Here is a 17,500-nt window from a genome sequence, read left to right as displayed (position 1 = left end):
GTTTTTATACTTTATTTTGAAGCAAGGTCTCACTCACATAGTTGTGAAAAGCCTCAAATGCCTATAATCCCAGTACTTGGGAGGCTGAGACAGGAGAATAGCAGGTTTGAAGCCAGCCTCAGCAACTTAGGCTCTCAGCAACTTAGTGAGGTCCTGTCTCCAAATAAAAAATAAAATAATTTGGGGGTAGAGCTCAGAGGTAGAATGCCCCCAGGTTCAATCCCCAACATCACAAAAACCAACCAAACCAAACAAAAAAATTATATCTAGTCTCTTGCTTTATCAGGGCTTCAATCATTTCTAAATTCAGAGATGGGGTGTCTAGTCTGAACCTAAAACATCCAATTCTACCTCTCAGCAGGGCTGTCCTACCCCTCAGCTACATTCCCAGCCTATTTATTTATTTAATTTATTTTTGGTTTGTGGTGTGTTGTTGGGGATGGAATCCAGGGGCATTCTACCTCTGAGCTACACCCCTAGCCCAATTTTTTATTCTTTATTTTGAAACAGGGTCTCACTAAGTTGTGGAGGGCCTCACTAAGTAGCTGAAGCTGGCCACAAACCTGTGGCTCTTCTTGTCTCAGCTGCCCAAATACTGGGATTAAAAGTATGCACCACCACTTCCGGCTCCCCCAGCCCTATTTTACTTTTTATTTGTTTATTTATTCGTGTGTGTGTGTGTTGCTGGGGATTGAACCCATGGGCTACACTCTCAGCCCATTTTTTAATTTGGAAACAGGGCCTCACCAAGTTGCTGAGGCTGGCTTCAAACCTGTGATCCTTCTGTCTCAGCCTCCCGAGTACTGGGATTACAGGTGAACACCACCATACCCGGCTTTTTTATTTTTTAAACAGGTTCTCACTGAATTGCTGAAGGTCTCGCTATACTGCTGCGGTCTGGAACCCGTGAGCCTCCTGTCTCAGCCTCCCAAACACTGGGATCACAGCGAGGCGCCACCACGTTGGGCCATTCCCCATTCTTACTTTTTATATCGGACCCAAGCGATACCCCCATGAGCATTTTGAAGACCCTGCACCCCAAACCTCTAAACTCGGTCTAATTTTCATCTCAGACGCCGGGAACTCCGATGAAGGGCCAGGGAAAACTGGAAACGCCTCCTTTTCGGTCCTAGGCGACTGGGAAAGCGGGAGAGAGCGTGGAGCGCGGCTGGGCTCGGCAGGGGCGAGGAACTCACGTTTCTCAATCTGAGCGTCCTCGCAGTCTAGGCCGAAGATCTGCAGCTCTTCCGCCAGCTGCTGGGTGGACGCGGCCATGGCGACTCCGGCGGGGCCACCCAGCTCCGACCTGAGCGCCAGGCGCCCACGGGCGCGCAGGTCCCGGAGCTGGAGCAAGGCTCCTCTCGTCCCCAGGTGGCCCAGGACCTCAGACTCTGTCACCAAAAAACATGTGAATGTAAAAGTAGCCCCCAAATGCCCCGAAGGCCAGGCGCGGAAACCTCGGAGAGGTCGCCGTTCAGGGAAAAGTGTCCAGCCCCCCAGAGCTATGGCCAAGCCCCACAGCAAAACCCGCCAAATGGTTCGCGCGGTGCGCGCATGCGCGAGCCCGGGCGCCCCGCCCCCTCGGCGCGCGGCCCGCCCCTGCGGCTGCGCAGTCCGCGCTGTCACCTGTTCTCCGGGCATCATCTGTTCAGCGACTGTCCCCTTTGGGGACTGTGTCCGGGCGCGCAGGCGCTGTTACATACTTGTCTTCGGAAGTCCGAAACTTAACTGTACGGCGTGGGAGAGGAAGAACGGGTGTGGTCCCCGCGTGGCCCCCGCATCATCTCTGCCCCGTGTGGCCTTGGTTCATCCTAAAAGGTGGCTTTGGGCCGGGCGTGGTGGCGCACGCTTGTAATCCCCGCGCCTGGGAGGCGGAGACAGGAGGATCGCGCAGGTTCGAAGCCAGCCGCGCTGGCTTAAGAGACCCTGTTTCCAAATAAGAATATAAAATAGGTCTGGGAGTGTAGCCTGGAGAAGGGTTTCCAGGAACCCCAGTACCACCAAACCAAACCAAACTTGGCTTTGGTAGAGAATCTGGTTGTCATGGCTACTGTGTTTAGGTGCACTATCATGGTGGGCTGAAAACATCTTTTCCCCTTGACAATATATTGTGTCCTAAAGAAACTACCTAAAATGCAGGTGAAGTTCTGTGTACAAAGATGTTCACTGTAGCCTAGTTTGGTATTTAAAAAAAGAGTCAGAGCCGGAAATGGTGGCCCACCCTTGAAATCCCAGCATTTGGGAGGCTGAGACAGGAGGATCGCCATTCACAGACTCAGTGAGACCCTGTTTAAAAAAAAACAAAAAACGGGCATGGTGGCACATGCTTGTAACTCCAGCATTGGAAGGCTGACACAGGAGGATCCCGGTTCACGGCCAGCCGGCCAGCCTCAGCTACTTAAGTGAGGCCCTCTGCAACTTGGTGAAACCCTGGTTCAAAATAAAGAATAAAAAACAGGGCTGGAGATGTAGCTCAGAGGTAGAATGCCCCTGAGTTTTACCCCTAGTGCTGCAAAAACAAAAAGCAAACAAACAAAAAGAATAAAATATAGGGCTGAGGATGTTGCTCAGAGGTAGAATGCCCCTGGGTTCCACCCCCAGTACCACACACAAAATAATTAAATAAATAAAAAAGAGTTGGAAGCTGTGCAGACATCCAGTGTTAGGGGATTGCTGATTAAGGAATGGATGAAGCTGGGCACTCTTGTAATCCTAGTACTTGGGAAGTTGAGACAGGAGGACCACTGGTTCCCGGCCAGCCTCAGCAACTTAGCAAGGCCCTCCACAATTTAGCAAGGCACTGTTTCAAAAGACAAAAGAAGGCCGGGCGTGGTGGCGCACACTTGTAATCCCTGCGCTTGGGAGGAGGAAACAGGAGGATCGCGCAGGTTCGAAGCCAGCCTCTCTGGCTTAAGAGACCCTGTTTCCAAATAAAATATATTTAAAAAAATAGTCTGAGCCAGGCGTGGTGGAGCACATTTGTAATCCCCACACTTGGGAGGCTGAGACAGGAGGATCGCGTGGGTTCGAAGCCAGCCTCAGCTATCTTAAGATACCCTGTTTCCAAATAAAATATAAAATAGGTCTGGGAGTATAGCCTGGAGGTAGAAGGCCCCTGAGTTCCATCCCCAGTACCACCAAAAAAAAAAAAAAAAAAAAGTCTGGGAGTATAGCTTGGAGATAGAAGGGTTCCATCCCCAGTACCACCACCACCAAAAAAAAAAAAAAAAAAAGACGAAATAAAATAGGGGCGCACTTCAGGTACCTGGACACGGGAGGCCTCTTCGAGCACATGGGCGCTGTGTGCGGCCTACGTCCCCTGTTGCAGCCCAGTTCAGGAGGGCCCTCTTGGACCCAGGAGCAGAGCCAGGTTGCAGTGAAGCCAGATGGGGCACCTCCGAGTCTGGGGGGCTGCGATCCTCCACTTTGAGAGGCAAGGCTTCAAGCTGGATGGGATAAGAGCTCAGGTGCCTGAGAGCATCTTTGCTGGGCACCACGAGGACTTGCAGAGGAAGCCCTTCCACCCAGCTCTCATCGGCTAATGAGTTCTGGGCCTGTGGTGGCCATGGTCTGGGAAGGGCATGACAATGTCCGCACCTCAAGGACCATGATAGGACACACTGATCCCACTGAGGCCGCCCCTGGGGCCATTGTGGGGACTTCAGCACCCACATCAGCAGGAACATCACCCATGCCAGTGATTCCACCGAGGGGCCCAGAGAGAGAACCAGCTGTGGTTTCAGAGCAGTGAGCTGGTGAGCTGGGCCGATGGGGGCCACCCAGGAACAACTCTCTTGGCCAACAGACCCCAAGCCCACGCCATCCTATCTCCCCCAAACCACTTTCTTGTTCATCTGTCTTGTCCACCCCAGCCCAGAGGGATCTGAGCCCCTACTTTATGTGCCTTTTTATACCTTAAGCCAGAACAAGATTGGACCAAATCCTTCTGTACCAAAGTGCCAGACAACTCTGGGAATCTTCAGAGATGACCTTTCTTTCCCCTAAACAGACATTAAAAATCACTGCTTAGTAAAAATAAGTAAGTAAAGCTGGGCATGGTGGCACCCACTTGGAATCCCAGCATTTGGGAGGCTGAGACAGGAGGATCGCGGTTCGTGGGCAGCCTCAGCTACTTAGTAAGACCCTTTGCAACTCAGTGAGACCCTATTTCAACATAAAGAATAAAAAATAGGGCTAGGGGTGTAGCTCAGAATTAGAATGCCCCTGGGTTCCATCCCCAGGACCTCAAAAATATATAAATAAAAATAAATAAAATAAAATAGGAGCTGGGTGTGGTGGTGCACACTTGTAATCCTAGTACTTGGGAGGCTGAGACAGGAGAATCGCAGGTTCTCAGCCCGCCTCAGGTACTTAGGCCCTCAGCAATTTAGTGAGACCTTGTTTCTAAATAAAGAATAAAGTTGGGCATGGAGGTACACACTTGTAATCCCAGCATTTGGGAGGTGGAGACCAGAGGATTGCAGATAGCCTCTACTACTTAGTGAGGCCCTTCACAACTCAGTAAGACCCTGTTTCAAAAAATAAAAAGACTAGCCGGGCATGGTGGTGCACACATGTGATCCCAGCATTTGGGAGGGCGAAACAGGAGGATCGTGATTCCCGACCAGCCTCAGCTAGTGAGGCCCTCTGCAACTCAGTGAGACCTATTTTAAAATAAAGAATAAAAAATAGGACTGGGGTATAGCTCGGAGGCACAATGCCCCTGGGTTTCAGCCCCAGTGCTGCTAAATTAATTAATTAATTAATTCAATAAAACGGGGCTGGGGATGTAGTTTGGAGGTAGAACACTCCTACGTTCAGTTCCCAGTACCACACACACACACACACAGAGGTGGAGCAGGATGTGGTCATGGGAGAACGGAGAGAGAAAACCACGTTACCCTGAGCCTCCTACTGACAGGGACCCACATGGAGAAGGGAGCTGTCTCCCTGGGTCCACAAAATAAGAGATGTAAAGCTGGGCGTGGGGGCGCACGCTTGTAATCCCAGCGCTTGGGAGGTGGAGACAGGAGGATCGCACAGGTTCGAAGCCAGCCTCAGCTACTTAGTGAGGCTCTCAGCAACTTAGTAAGACCCTGTTTCCAAATAAAGTATAAAAATAGGTCTGGAAGTATATAGCCGGGAGATAGAAAAGCCTCTGGGTTCCACCCCCAGTACCACCAAAAAAAAAAAAAAACACAGAAAATAGGAGATGTATTGCTTATTGATATTATATTGCTACACAGTAAATCATCACAAACTTCGCAATTTTAAACAACAGCCAGTTATTAGTTCTTAGATCAGTCCGTGGTCTGCAGTCCAGACACTGGTTTTGTTGTTCAGTGTTTCACAGGGTTAAAGTCAAGATGTTGGGAGATCAAACTGCATTTCTTTCTAGAGATTTCTCCCACCAGCCAGAGAAAGTGCTTTTAGAGTGCCGGCTGAATCTGTTTTGAAATATGTAATGTCAGCCAGGCATAGTGGTATATGCCTGTAATCTCAGTGCTTGGAAGGCTGAGACAGGAGGATTGCAGATTGGAAGCCAGCCTCAGCAACTCATTTAGACCCTGTTTCAAAATAAAAATAGGGCTGGGGGTGTAGCTTATAGGTAGAATGCCCCTGGATCCACTCTCCTGTACCGAGAGGGGGGGTGGAGGGAGAGAGAGAGAGAGAGAGAGAGAGAGAGAGAGAGAGAGAGAGAAAGAGCAGGGGATGTAGCACAGAGGCAGAACACCCCTGGGTTCATCCCCAGTACACTCACAAGAAAATTTAAGGTCGCCTAGAGGAACCAGAGTTAAGTAGCTGAGGCAGGCTTTGAACCTGCGCGATCCTCCTGTCTCAGCCTCCCAAGTACTGGGGTTACAAGCGTGCGCCACCAGGCCCAGCTGAGGAAACAGAGTTAAGAACGATGACATACTGCGATGTGGACGGGTGTGGAATAGGCCAGGCGGGACTCTGGTCTTCAGTTCTGTTTTCTCAAGGAGGCGGCCATGGGAATCAGTAGTCAAAGGACAGGTTCTGGTTTCTTACAGAAAGCTGTCGGGAGCACTGGGATTATCTGTTATTTATTGTACTCAGTCAACAGGAAGTGTCATTCCACATCCTGTTAGAAATGCTTACTGGCCCTGGAATTCCTCTTCTGTAGCTTGCATGCCTACACCATTTGTCTCCTGCCTTTTCTTACCAAGTAGCAGGAACTCTGTATAGCAGACTTAACTTGTAAACTATGGTCTTCAGGCCAAATTCAGACAGGCACCTGTTGCTGTAGGTCCTACAGGCTACAGGTTAAGAATTGTTTGTTTTTCCTTGTGGTACTGGGGCTTGAACCCAGGGATATTCTACCTCCAAGCTACCTCCAAGCTGTTTTTTTTTTCTTTCTTCCTTCCATTCTTTATCTTTTATTATTATTATTATTATTATTATTATTATTATTATTATTATTGCTGTAGTGGGAATTGAACCTAGGAGCATTGTACCTCGGAGGTACACCTGCAGCCCTATTTTTTAATCCTTTATTTTTTAATTATTTATTTATTTATTTATTTTTGCAGGTCTGGGGATGGAACCTGGGGACATTCAACCTCTGGGCTACACCCCCTGCCCTATTTTTTATTCTTATTTTGAAACAGGGTCTCACTGAGTTACAGAGGGCCTCACTAGAAGCTGAGGCTGTCCACGAACCGCGATTCTCCGGTCTCGGCCTCCCAAATGCTGGGATTATAAGCGTGTGCCCAGGCTTAATCCTTTATTTTCAAACAGGGTCTCACTAAGTTGCTGATGGGCTCATTAAGTTGCTGAGGCTGGCTTCGAACCTGTGATCCTACTATCCTACTGTCTCAGCCTCCCAAGTACTGGGATTACAAGTATGTGCCACCATGCCTGGCTGGTTTTTTTTTTTTTTTTTTTTTTTTTGTGGTACTGGGGATGGAACCAAGGGGCATTCTACCTCCAAACTACACCCCTAGCCTGGCTTGCTTTTTTTTTTTTTTTTGCGGGCCTGGGGATGAAACCTAGGGGCATTCTACCTCCGAGCTACACCCCCTGCCCTATTTTTTATTCTTTATTTTGAAACAGGGTCTCACTAAGCTGCAGAGGGCCTAAGTAGCTGAGGCTGTCCCCAAACAGTAATCCTCCGGTTTCAGCCTCCGGAATGCTGGGATTACAAGCGTGTGCCACTACGCCTGGCTCTGGCTTGAATTTTTAAAAGGTTAAAGAAAGGAATAAAAGTAATATTTTGTAAGCCAGGTGTGTTGGCGCACGCTTGTAATCCCAGGATTTGGGAGGCTGAGGCAGGAGGATCATGGTGAGCGAACAGCTTCGGCTACTTGGGCTCTTTGCAACTCAGTGAGACCCTGTTTCAAAATAAAGAATAAAAAAATAGGGCTGGGGGTGTAGCTCGGAGGTAGAATGCCCCTGGGTTCCATTCCCTGTACTGCAAAAATAAAATAAAATAAAATAAAATAAAATAAGGCTGGGGTGTGGCTCGGAGGTGGACGGCCCTTGGACGCCAAGTGTTCTGGGGGCGCTGCTCTGCACTGCAGGTATATCGCCACAAGGTGGCGGTCACGTAGCACGGCCTGAGGATCTGGTCTGTTTCTCCAGAATTCAACTCTGGTCCTAAATTTCCCACTCCTTCCTTTCACATTCCCCACACCACTGTCTTCTGAAACTAAGGCTTCTGCATCATGGAAGGTAAGAGTTTTAGAAACAAATCTATGAGCCTTGAATCAATGAACAGTTGCTTACTGAGTTACTACTACGTGGGGGCCCCGGGTTAGACCTGTGGTGGAGAGCGCGGGAGAGGCGGAGAGTCCTACTGCGCATGCTTGTCCCCTGCCAGCAAGACAGCGGGTGGTGCCCGCACCCCGCTGAGGCCGCTGTGGCTCCCCCACCGCGGCTCTCCAGGCTTTCTGCACCTGTCCTCCTTCCTCGGAGCCCGCTCTGCCTCCATTGTCACATTTCTGATGGGGATTGAGCCTGTATTGATTGTTAATAAGAGCTTGTAGCAGTATGGTTCTGGCTATTTTTTTCTAAACTAGCTAAGAACAAGAACCCATGTCATTGCAAACCAGCAAACCATTACAATTTCTTTCCCTCATTCTTTTTTTTTTTTTTTTTTAAGTACTGGGATGGAACCCAGGGGCATTACGTCTGAGGTACACCTCCAGCCCGATTTTCTGGTCTTTTTATTTTTTTTGAAACAGGGTCTCACTGAGTAGTGAAGGGCCCCTCTAAGTAGCTGAGGCTGTCAGTGAACCTGCGATGGATCCTCGGGCCTCAGCTTCCCAGATGCTAGGATTCCAAGCGTGCGCCACCACGCCCGGCTCTTTCTCTCATTCTTAGATCAGTATCTTTCCAGCAGACAGTACTTCTGTCCTGGCTCCTGACACTGGCACATCCTCCCAACAGGTAGACAGACAGGAGGAAGCTGGAGGACAGAGGGACTGCGTAGAGTCCCGCGGCCAGTACAGGCCCCACCTAGAGGGGAGGTCTGCGCTGTGTACTCAGGTGGGCCTTGAGCCCTCTGTGACCTTGGACGGGTGGCCCAGCCCCAGCGTATCAGTCCTGGTTGGTCACACAGGTTTAGGTCCCTGTGGGAGGACTGCTAGAAGCCCCCGGGGCCACCATGAGGGTCAAGAGCATCATACTGGCAAAGATGAAGGCACTGAGAGAGGTGAGAGGTGAGAGGTGAGAGGTAGGAGGTGTGGGGTGAGGGGTAAGAGGTGAGAGGTGAGTAGAGCTACAGGGAGAAGCCGAAGCCACCGAGTGGGAGCCAAGCGGTACCACCCTCAGCCCCAGAAGCTCCCGCACACGGAAACTAGTGAGCCTGAGCCCAGCTGTACTATGAGTGTAGACACCCAGAAAAGGAGAGAATGGCCGGGTGTGGTGGCGCACGCTTGTAACCCCCGTGCTTGGGAGACAGAGACAGGAGGGTCATGCAGGTTTGAAGCCAGTCTCGCTGGATTAAGAGACCCTGTTCCCAAATAAAAAAGTATAAAAAATAGGTCTGGGAGTGTAGCCTGGAGGTAGAAGGGCTTCCAGGAACCCCAGTACCACCGAAATAAACAAACAAAATAAACAAACAAAAAGCCAGGCATGGTGGCGCACCCGTGTAATCCCAGCATTCAGGAGACTGAGACCGGAGGATCGCAGTTCACGGACAGCCTGAGCTACTTAGTGAGGCCCTCTGCAACTCAGTGAGACCCTGTTTCAAAATAAAGAATAAAAAATAGGGCAGGGGGTGACTGGGCGTGGTGGCACATGCTTATAATCCCAGTACTTGGGAGGCTGAGACAGGAAGATTGTGGGTTCGAGGATAGCCTCAGCTACTTAGTGAGGTCCTCCATAACTTAGTGAGGCCTTGTTTCAAATAAAGAATAAAAGAGAGGCCTGGAGTATAGTTTGGAGGTAGAATGCCTCTGGGTTCCATCCCTAGTACTGCAAAAATAATAATAATAAATTGGGCTGGGGTATAGGTTGGAGGTAGATTGCCCCTGGGTTCAAGAAAGAAAAAAATCTATCCATATACTCTTACCTTATTATTCTAGTGGGTTCTTGGGAAAGAGCTCCTGGGCACGCGTCCAGAGCAAGGGTACAATTACATCTTACCCTCCATTAGGAAAGAAATCTGTCTACAATTAATACTTTGGGGACGAAACCTCTCATGTAAATCAGTTAATAGATGCCTTCAAGATATGTTCCCTGAGCTTTCTTAAGTTAGTAACCAGTATTAATATTGGGTTCTAGGAAGCCTCCGCCTCTCCCAGACTCAGGGGCATCTTCACAGCCACCAAAGATGGTAACTCCAGCTTCTCTGACTCACCCTTGGTTAAAAGAAGTGGGCCGGGCGCGGTGACGCACGCTTGTCATCCCCGCGCTCGGGAGGCTGAGACAGGAGGGTCGCGCAGGTTCGAAGCCAGCCTCGGCTACTTAGTGAGGCTCTCAGCAACTTAGTGAGACCCTGTTTCCAAATAAAATAGAAAATAGGTCTGGGAGTATAGCCCGGAAGTAGAAAGCCTCTGGGTCAGTACCACAAAAAAAAAAAAAAAAAAAAAAAAAAAAAAAGGAGAAGTGGAATTATAGGCTACCGTCAAGGTCAGACTAAGTTGAGCTGGGCACTCAACTAGGTTCACTTTCTGGTGCTGGTTTGAATCCTTTGCTTTCATTCTACTTTTTTTTTTTTTTTTTTTTTGGTAGCTCAGTTGAACCCAAATCTATTATTCTACCTCTAAGCTACACTCCTAGCCCTTATTTTTGTTTATTTAAATTTAAATTTTTCTGTGGGTCTGGGGATTGAACCCAGGGGCATTTGACCTCCGAGCTATACCCCCTGCCCTATTTTTTATTCTTTCTTTTGAAACAGGGTCTCACTGAGTTGCAAAGGGCCTCACTAAGTAGCTGAGGCTGGCCACGAATTTGTGACCCTCCTGTCTCAGCCTCCTGAATGCTGGGATTATAAGCCTGCGCCACCACGCCCGGCTCCCTGACCGTTCTACAAAGCTTAAGCCCACAGAAGGGCTAAGGATTGGGTCCAGTGCAGCCAGGGCCTTGGATGGCTCCCCAGGGGAGGCTCCTCCAAGCACTGGCCCACAGTGGCTGCTGCTGGAGGCCTGGTCTTGGTGAAGTGGCCGGTGGCTCTGGCTCCTGTCCACACTGCGGCCCTCCTGCTTCTCTGCTATGTGGAGCCTGTCCTTTGGCTGCAGGGATCTCAGCGTCCAATTTATTTGGTTCTATGGCTATTCCAGGATGTAAGGCTAAGACAAGAAAATTCAGCTAAGGCCACTCAATGGACCAAGCTTGGAATCCCCTGTGACACTGTTCTGAATTCCAGTGAAGGTCAGGGTCAAGGGTGCGGACATGTCCAACATCTGAGCTGGAAATGGCTCTCGGGTCAGAGGGATGCTGTACCATGCCCGGGCTCCCACCCTCTGTAGGACTCCTCCGGGATCGAACCAGACCCCATTACCGCCAAGGGGTACTGCTGGCCTGAGTCTGGTTTCAACTCTTCTTTGCCTACTTGTCGGACCAAGCGCGAGGCCACTGGAGGGGCTGCTGGGTGCCGACGGAGGCCGGAGGGCGAGCCTGCAGACATCCTGCCCAGGCCGCGCAGCCTCACCGCCAGCGGCCTGCAGGAGCGTCGGCTCGTCCGGTGAGTGGAGCAGAGTCCTGAAGTTCCTCTGGGTCAAGTGTCACTGTTCCAGGGACAACCTCCTGGCAAGGATGTCCCCTACCCACCCCTGCAAAAGGCACCACATTCTCAGGTAGAACGGGGATAGACAGAGATATACCAGGGAAGATTTGGGGATGGCAAAGAAAATACTACTTTTACTTCTTTCTTTTTTTTTTTTTTTTTTTTTTTTGCGGTCCTGGGGATGGAACCCAGGAACACTTTACCTCCGAGCTACACCCCTAACTCTATTTTTTATTCTTTATTTGGAAACAGGGTCTCTCTGAGTTGCAAAGAGCCTCACTAAGTAGCAGAGGCTGGCCGTGAACCATGATCCTCCTGTCTCAGCCTCCCCAATGCTGGGATTACAAGTGTGCGCCACCATGGCTAGCTTAGTACTTTTATTTCTATGGAGAAAAATTCCTCCTTTGGTCCTCAGGAGACAGTGTCTCCATTCTGTACATTTATAAAGCAAATTGTTGGGTTTCCTTCTGAGTAGCCTACACCCGGCGAGGGCATGGCTCTCAGGGAAGAGATGAGGAACTCTGGGCAGGTCTTGCTTGGAGTATAGCACCGGCTTCGGGATGCTCCGACAAGCTCCCCCAGCGCCAGGCTCTGGGCAGCTCAGATGGTCTCCTTGAGGGGAGACAGGGGGATGTCCTCACTCTTCTCTTCTGCGTCCTTCTTGGAAGGGCCTTCTTTGACTCTGTTCAACAACAAGTGGGGAATCCTGTTATCTTCTTGTTTTAATCGTCCACCTATCCTACCTTTTTTTTTTTTTTTTTTTCTTTCCAGTACTGGGGATGGAACCCAGGGACATTCTACCTTCAAGATATACTCTCAGCCCTATTTTTTTTTTTTTTTTTTTTTTTTTTTTTGTGGATCTGGGGATGGAACCCAGGGGCATTTGACCTCCGAGCTACATTCCCTGTCCTATTTTTTATTCTTTTTTTTTTTTTTTTTTTTTGGTGGTACTGGGGGTAGTACCCAGGGGCTTTCTACCTCTGGGCTATACTCCCAAACCTTTTTTATATTTTATTGGAAACAGGGTCTCACTAAGTTGCTGAGAGCCTCACTAAGTAGCTGAGGCTGGATTCGAACCTGCGTGATCCTCCTGTCTCAGCCTCCCAAGTGCGGGGATTACAAGCGTGCACCACCACGCCCGGCCTTATTTTTTATTCTTTATTTTGAAGCAGGGTCTCACTGAGTTGCAGAGGGCCTCACTACTTAGCTGAGGCTATCCGCGAACCCTGATCTTCCAGAATGCAGGGATTACAGTCCTATTTTTTATTCTTTTTTTTTTTTCTTTTTTTTAGTGGTACTGGAGGTAGAACCCAGAGGCTTTCTACCTCCAGGCTATACTCCCAGACCTATTTTATACTTTATTTGGAAACAGGGTCTCACTAAGTTTCTGAGAGCCTCACTAAGTAGCTGAGGCTGGCTTCGAACCTGTGTGATCCTCCTGTCTCAGCCTCTCAAGTGCAGGGATTACAAGCGTACACCACCATGCCTGGCTTTTATTCTTTATTTTGAAACAGGGTCTCACTAAGTTACAGAGGGCCTCATTAAGTAGTAGCTGAGGCTGTCCGTGAACTGCAATCCTCCTGTCTGAGCCTCCTGAATTTTGGGATTACCAGTGTGCACCACCACTCCTGGCTTGTTTTTTAATTTTGAAACAGGGTGTAAATTGCTGAGGCTGGCTGCAAACCTGTGATCCTCCCATCTCAGCCTCCCAAGTACTGGGATTATAGGCATGCATCACCATACCTAGCTGGAGATAATTTTATTTATTTATTTATTTTATTTATTTATTTATTTATTATTTTTTTTTTTGTGGGTCTGGGGATGGAACCCAGGGGCATTTGACCTCCGGGCTACACCCCCTGCTATTTTTTATTCTTTATTTTGAACCCGGGTCTCACTGAGTTGCAGAGGGCCTCACTAAGTAGCTGAGGCTGTCCGCGAACCGCGATCCTCCAGGTCTCAGCCTCCCGAATGCTGGGATTACAAGCGTGCGCCACCACGCCCGGCTCTAATTAATTTATTTATTTTGCGGGTCTTGCAATGGAACTCAGGGGCATTCGACCTCTGAGCTATACCCCCTGCCCTATTTTTTTATTCTTTATTTTGAAACAGGGTCTCACTGAGTTGCGGAGGGCCTCACTAAGTAGCTGAGGCTGTCTGTGAACCGTGATCCTCCGGTCTCAGCCTCCCGAGTGCTAGGATTACAAGCGTGCGCCACCACGCCCAGCTTGGAGATCATTTTAAAACCAGGAAAATAGAGATGCTTTGAAAGCCAAGGGGGGGAAAAAAAAAAAAACACGAAGCAATCACTGTCACCATGCTAACATATTTTTTTTTTCTCTTTCAAGTCTGTACTTCATGAGATAATTAAGGAAAAAAAATCACACTTAATTATTTTGGGGTACTGGGTGTTGGAATACTCATCACCTTCTCCATTGTTATCAACCCACTTATGGGTAACAAGCTCTCTACCCTCTGGCTGTAGTAGTAACTTATGTCTCTGGTCTCTGGCTCTTGCTGCAGGATTGTCAGCCACTTTGTTGGCGATCCCCAGATTAATGGTAGGTGCTTATATTCAAATAAGTCAGCTGGCCCGTCCAATCACCAAAACTGTTAAGGACCCAGCCTTAGCCTTGGCAGCCATCAGTGAAGAACTAGGTGAGGTGCATTAGGCAACTTTTGAAAATAGGACAACAGAGCCGGGTGTGGTGGCGCACGCTTGTAATCCCCGCGCTTGGGAGGCGGAGACAGGAGGATCACGCAGGTTCAAAGCCAGCCTCAGCTACTTAGTGAGGCGCTCAGCAACCTAGTGAGACCCTGTTTCCAAATAAAATAGGTCTGGGAATGTAGCCCAGAGGTAGAAAGCCCCTGGGTTCCATCCCCAGTACCACAGAAAAAAATAAATATAAAAATAAATAGGGCAAGAGTTGATTTAGCTGCTCTTACTCCATCATTTGGGATGCCAGGAATTTTCTGGGAAGTGTTGTTTTAATATTACTGATAATTCAAAGAGGATAACTAGTTTAATATCTGATGTGCAAAATCAACTGGATGGCCAGGCATGGTAGGACATAGCACATGATTGTAATCCCAGTACTTGGAGGCATCCTGGTTCACGGACAGCCTCAGCTACTTAGGGAGGCCCTCTGCAACTTAGTGAGACCTTGTTTCAAAGTAAAGAATAAAAAAAATAGGACTGGAGGTGTAGCTTGGAAGTAGAATGCCCCTGGGATCCATCCCCAGTACTGCAAACAACAAAACAACTGGATGATATTCGCCAATCGAATCGGGGCTTGGCTCTGAGTCCTCCTGGATAGCATGGCTCCTGCCCTTCCTAACGCCTTTACTCGTTTTCTTCCTCATCCTACTCTTTGGGCCATGTATAATCAACCTGATTAGGTCACAAATCAAAAAAAATCACTAACAACTGTGTAGAAGAGGTTCTTCTCTCGCAGACCAAAGGCCAACACATCCTCCTACCAGACGCACAGGTTCGCTGAAGAGCCTCAGAGTGCCTGCATCACAGCTCCTGGCCCTCCTCTGCCTACCTTCGTCCCATTGGCCTGCAGGAAGTAACTAGAAAGAATCCGATGCCCATTTCTCAATATAAATAATAAAACCTCTGGAATGTGGGCACTGTGAGATCTAGCGATGAGGCCTGGCCACAGGAGGTGGAGAACAACTCCAGCAGGGGCGGGAAAGTGACCCTAACCATCCCCCTGCCCCAGCCTCATAAATCTGCCTGCCCTGGCCCTTCTGAAGTCACCAACAGGGAAAGTCCACAACTGCCTAGCTCCCCCTCCCCCTAAGGCCTCATAAAAATCCCCTCGTTTGTAAGGAAGGGGCCTTTTCTGATCCTTGTGGGCTCTCTTCCCAATCTGTTCACCCTCCCAGGCTTCCCTCCAACCAGAGAGCCTGTTCTGAGCCGGGCGTGGTGGCGCACACTTTGTAATCCCAGCATTTGGGAGGCTGAGACAGGAGGGTCCGGGTTTGCGGACAGCCTCAGCTACTTAGGCCCTCTGCAACTCAGTGAGATCCTGTTTCAAAATAAAGAATAAAAAGAGGTCTGGGGGTGTAGCTCAGAGGTAGAATGCCCCTGGGTTCCATCCCCAGTACTGCGGAAAAAGAAAGCATTATAAAATAGGGCTGGGGTGTAGCTTGAAGGTAGAACACCTCTGGGTTCAACCTCCACTACCACACACACACACACACACACACACACACACACACGCCTGTTCTGGTCTGTAGGGCAGTGCTTTCTTTCTTTTACCCCTGTATTATCTAACACTGGGGATTGAACCTGGGAGCATTCTGCCTCTGAACTACACTCCTAGCCCTTTTTATTTTTTGTTTGGAAACAAGGTTGTGCTAGGTCACAGAGGCTATTCTGGGAGCTGCCATCTTCCTGTCTCAGGCTCCTAAATCCTGGGATTACAGGAGTGTGTCACCAACCACATCTAGCTAAATTTTTTTTTTTTTTTTTTTTTTTTTTGCAGTACTGGGGATGGAACTCAGGAGCATTTTATCTCCAAGCTACACATCCAGCCCTAGTTTTTATTCTTTAACTTGAAATAGGGTCTCCCTGAGTTGCAAAGGGCCTTATTAAGTAGCTGAGGTCTGTGAATCACAATCCCCCTGTCTCAAGCTCCCAAATGCTGGGAGCTTGGCCTGCATGGGCTACCAGGCCTGGCTTCACTAAGTAATTCTAATATACTCCTTAACAGTATTTACAAACATTTCCTATTTATTTATTTATTCATTTATTTATTTATTTTTGGGTAGTACTTATAATTGAACCTAGGGGCCTTCTATCTCCAAGCTACACTCCCAGTCCCTTTTGATTTTTCTGTTTTGTTTTGTTTTGTTTTGTTTGCGGTACTAGGAACTGAACCCAGGGGCTTTCTACCTCCGGGATATCCTCCCAGACCTATTTTCTATTTTATTTGGAAACAGGGTGTCACTAAGTTGCTGAGAGCCTCACTAAGTAGTTTAGACTGCCTTCAAACCTGTGCGATCCTACTGTCTCAGCCTCCCAAGTACTGGGATTATAAACATGTGCCGACATACCCGGCTTTGATTTTTTTGTTTTGAAACAGGGTCTTGCTGGCTTGCTGAGATTTGCATTAAATTGCTGAGAGTAGTCTTGAGCCTGCAGTCTCCTGTGTCAGTCTCCCAAGTACTGGGATTACAGGCATGCACCACCATGTTCAGCTACCCTGTTTCAAAAGAAAAAATAGAGGCCGGGCATGGTGGCGCACACTCGTAATCCCCATGCTTGTGTATGATTGTAATCCTAGTACTTGGGAGGCTGAGACAGAAGGGTCACAGGTTCCAGGATAGCCTCAGCAAGTAGTGAGATCCTGTTTCTAGATAAAAGTAAAAGAGGGCTGGAGGTGTAGCTCAGAGGTAGAATGCCCCTGGGTTCAAACCCCAGTACCACACAGTAAATAAATAAATAAATTAATTAATAAAGGCTGGGGGTTATTTATTTATTTATTTATTTATTTATTTATTTATTTATTTATAAAGGTAGAAGGCCCTGGGTTCCTGGGTTCCATCCCCAGTACCACACATACACCCACATATGTATATTAAGGCCAGGCATGGTGGCACACACCTGCAATCCCAGTGCTTGTGGGCTGAGAGAGGAGGATCACAGGTTTAAGGACAGCCTTGGTAACTTAGTGAGAGTCTCAACAACCTATCAGGTCCATTTCAAAATAAAAAGGGCTGGGGATGCAGATGGGAGATAGAATGTCCCTGGGTTGCATCCCTCATAACCAAACTCAGTGCCAGGGATGCCGCCTCACAGCAGAGCTCTTGCCGGGCGAGTGCAAGACCTGGGTTTCTTTGTTTGTTTGTAGTATTGGGGACTGAACCTAGGGACATGCTACATGAGCTACACCCCAGCCCTATTTTTTTATTTTTATTTTTTTGCGGGCCTGGGGATGGAACTCAGGGGCATTCGACCTCCGAGCTATACCCCCTGGCCTATTTTTTATTCTTTATTTTGAAACAGGGTCTTACTAGGTTGCGGAGGGCCTCACTAAGTAGCTGAGGCTGTCCGTGAATCCCGATCTTCCTGTCCGCAAATCTCGATCCTCCTGTCTCAGCCTCCCAAATGCTGGGATTACAAGGGTACACCGCCACCACGCCCGTCTCCCCAGCCCTATTTTTAATTCTTTATTTGAAACAGTATCTCACTAATTTGCAGAGGGCCTTACTAAATAGCTGTGGCTGGCGCCAACCTGCAATCCTCAGGTCTCAGCCTCCCAAGCACTGGGATCACAAAGGTGCCCCACCACGCCC

General features: G+C 48.7%; 2 protein-coding genes across 2 annotated transcripts in view; both read right to left on the bottom strand.

The window, feature by feature from the left end:
* POLA2 (DNA polymerase alpha 2, accessory subunit) overlaps positions 1 to 1,275 on the bottom strand; it is a gene marked incomplete at both ends in the record, with an annotated part of 39,416 nt that extends 38,141 nt beyond the window's left edge. Inside the window, one exon of the mRNA XM_080718121.1 lies at positions 1,197 to 1,275. Within this exon, the coding sequence (XP_080574247.1) occupies positions 1,197 to 1,275 (79 nt within the window). The remainder of the gene's footprint in view (positions 1 to 1,196) is intronic.
* Positions 1,276 to 8,583: 7,308 nt separating this feature from the next.
* Positions 8,584 to 17,500, bottom strand: part of LOC308261002 (solute carrier family 22 member 20-like) — a gene marked incomplete at both ends in the record, with an annotated part of 29,598 nt that continues 20,681 nt past the window's right edge. Inside the window, 3 exons of the mRNA XM_080692692.1 lie at positions 8,584 to 8,665; positions 10,489 to 10,697; positions 10,967 to 11,126. Coding sequence (XP_080548818.1) covers positions 8,584 to 8,665; positions 10,489 to 10,697; positions 10,967 to 11,126 — 451 coding nt within the window. The remainder of the gene's footprint in view (positions 8,666 to 10,488; positions 10,698 to 10,966; positions 11,127 to 17,500) is intronic.

This window comes from Muscardinus avellanarius (assembly GCF_963383645.1).
Source record: "Muscardinus avellanarius genome assembly, chromosome: 1".
NCBI classification, from domain to species: domain Eukaryota; kingdom Metazoa; phylum Chordata; class Mammalia; order Rodentia; family Gliridae; genus Muscardinus; species Muscardinus avellanarius.
This window is presented reverse-complemented; position numbering and strand designations above follow the sequence as displayed.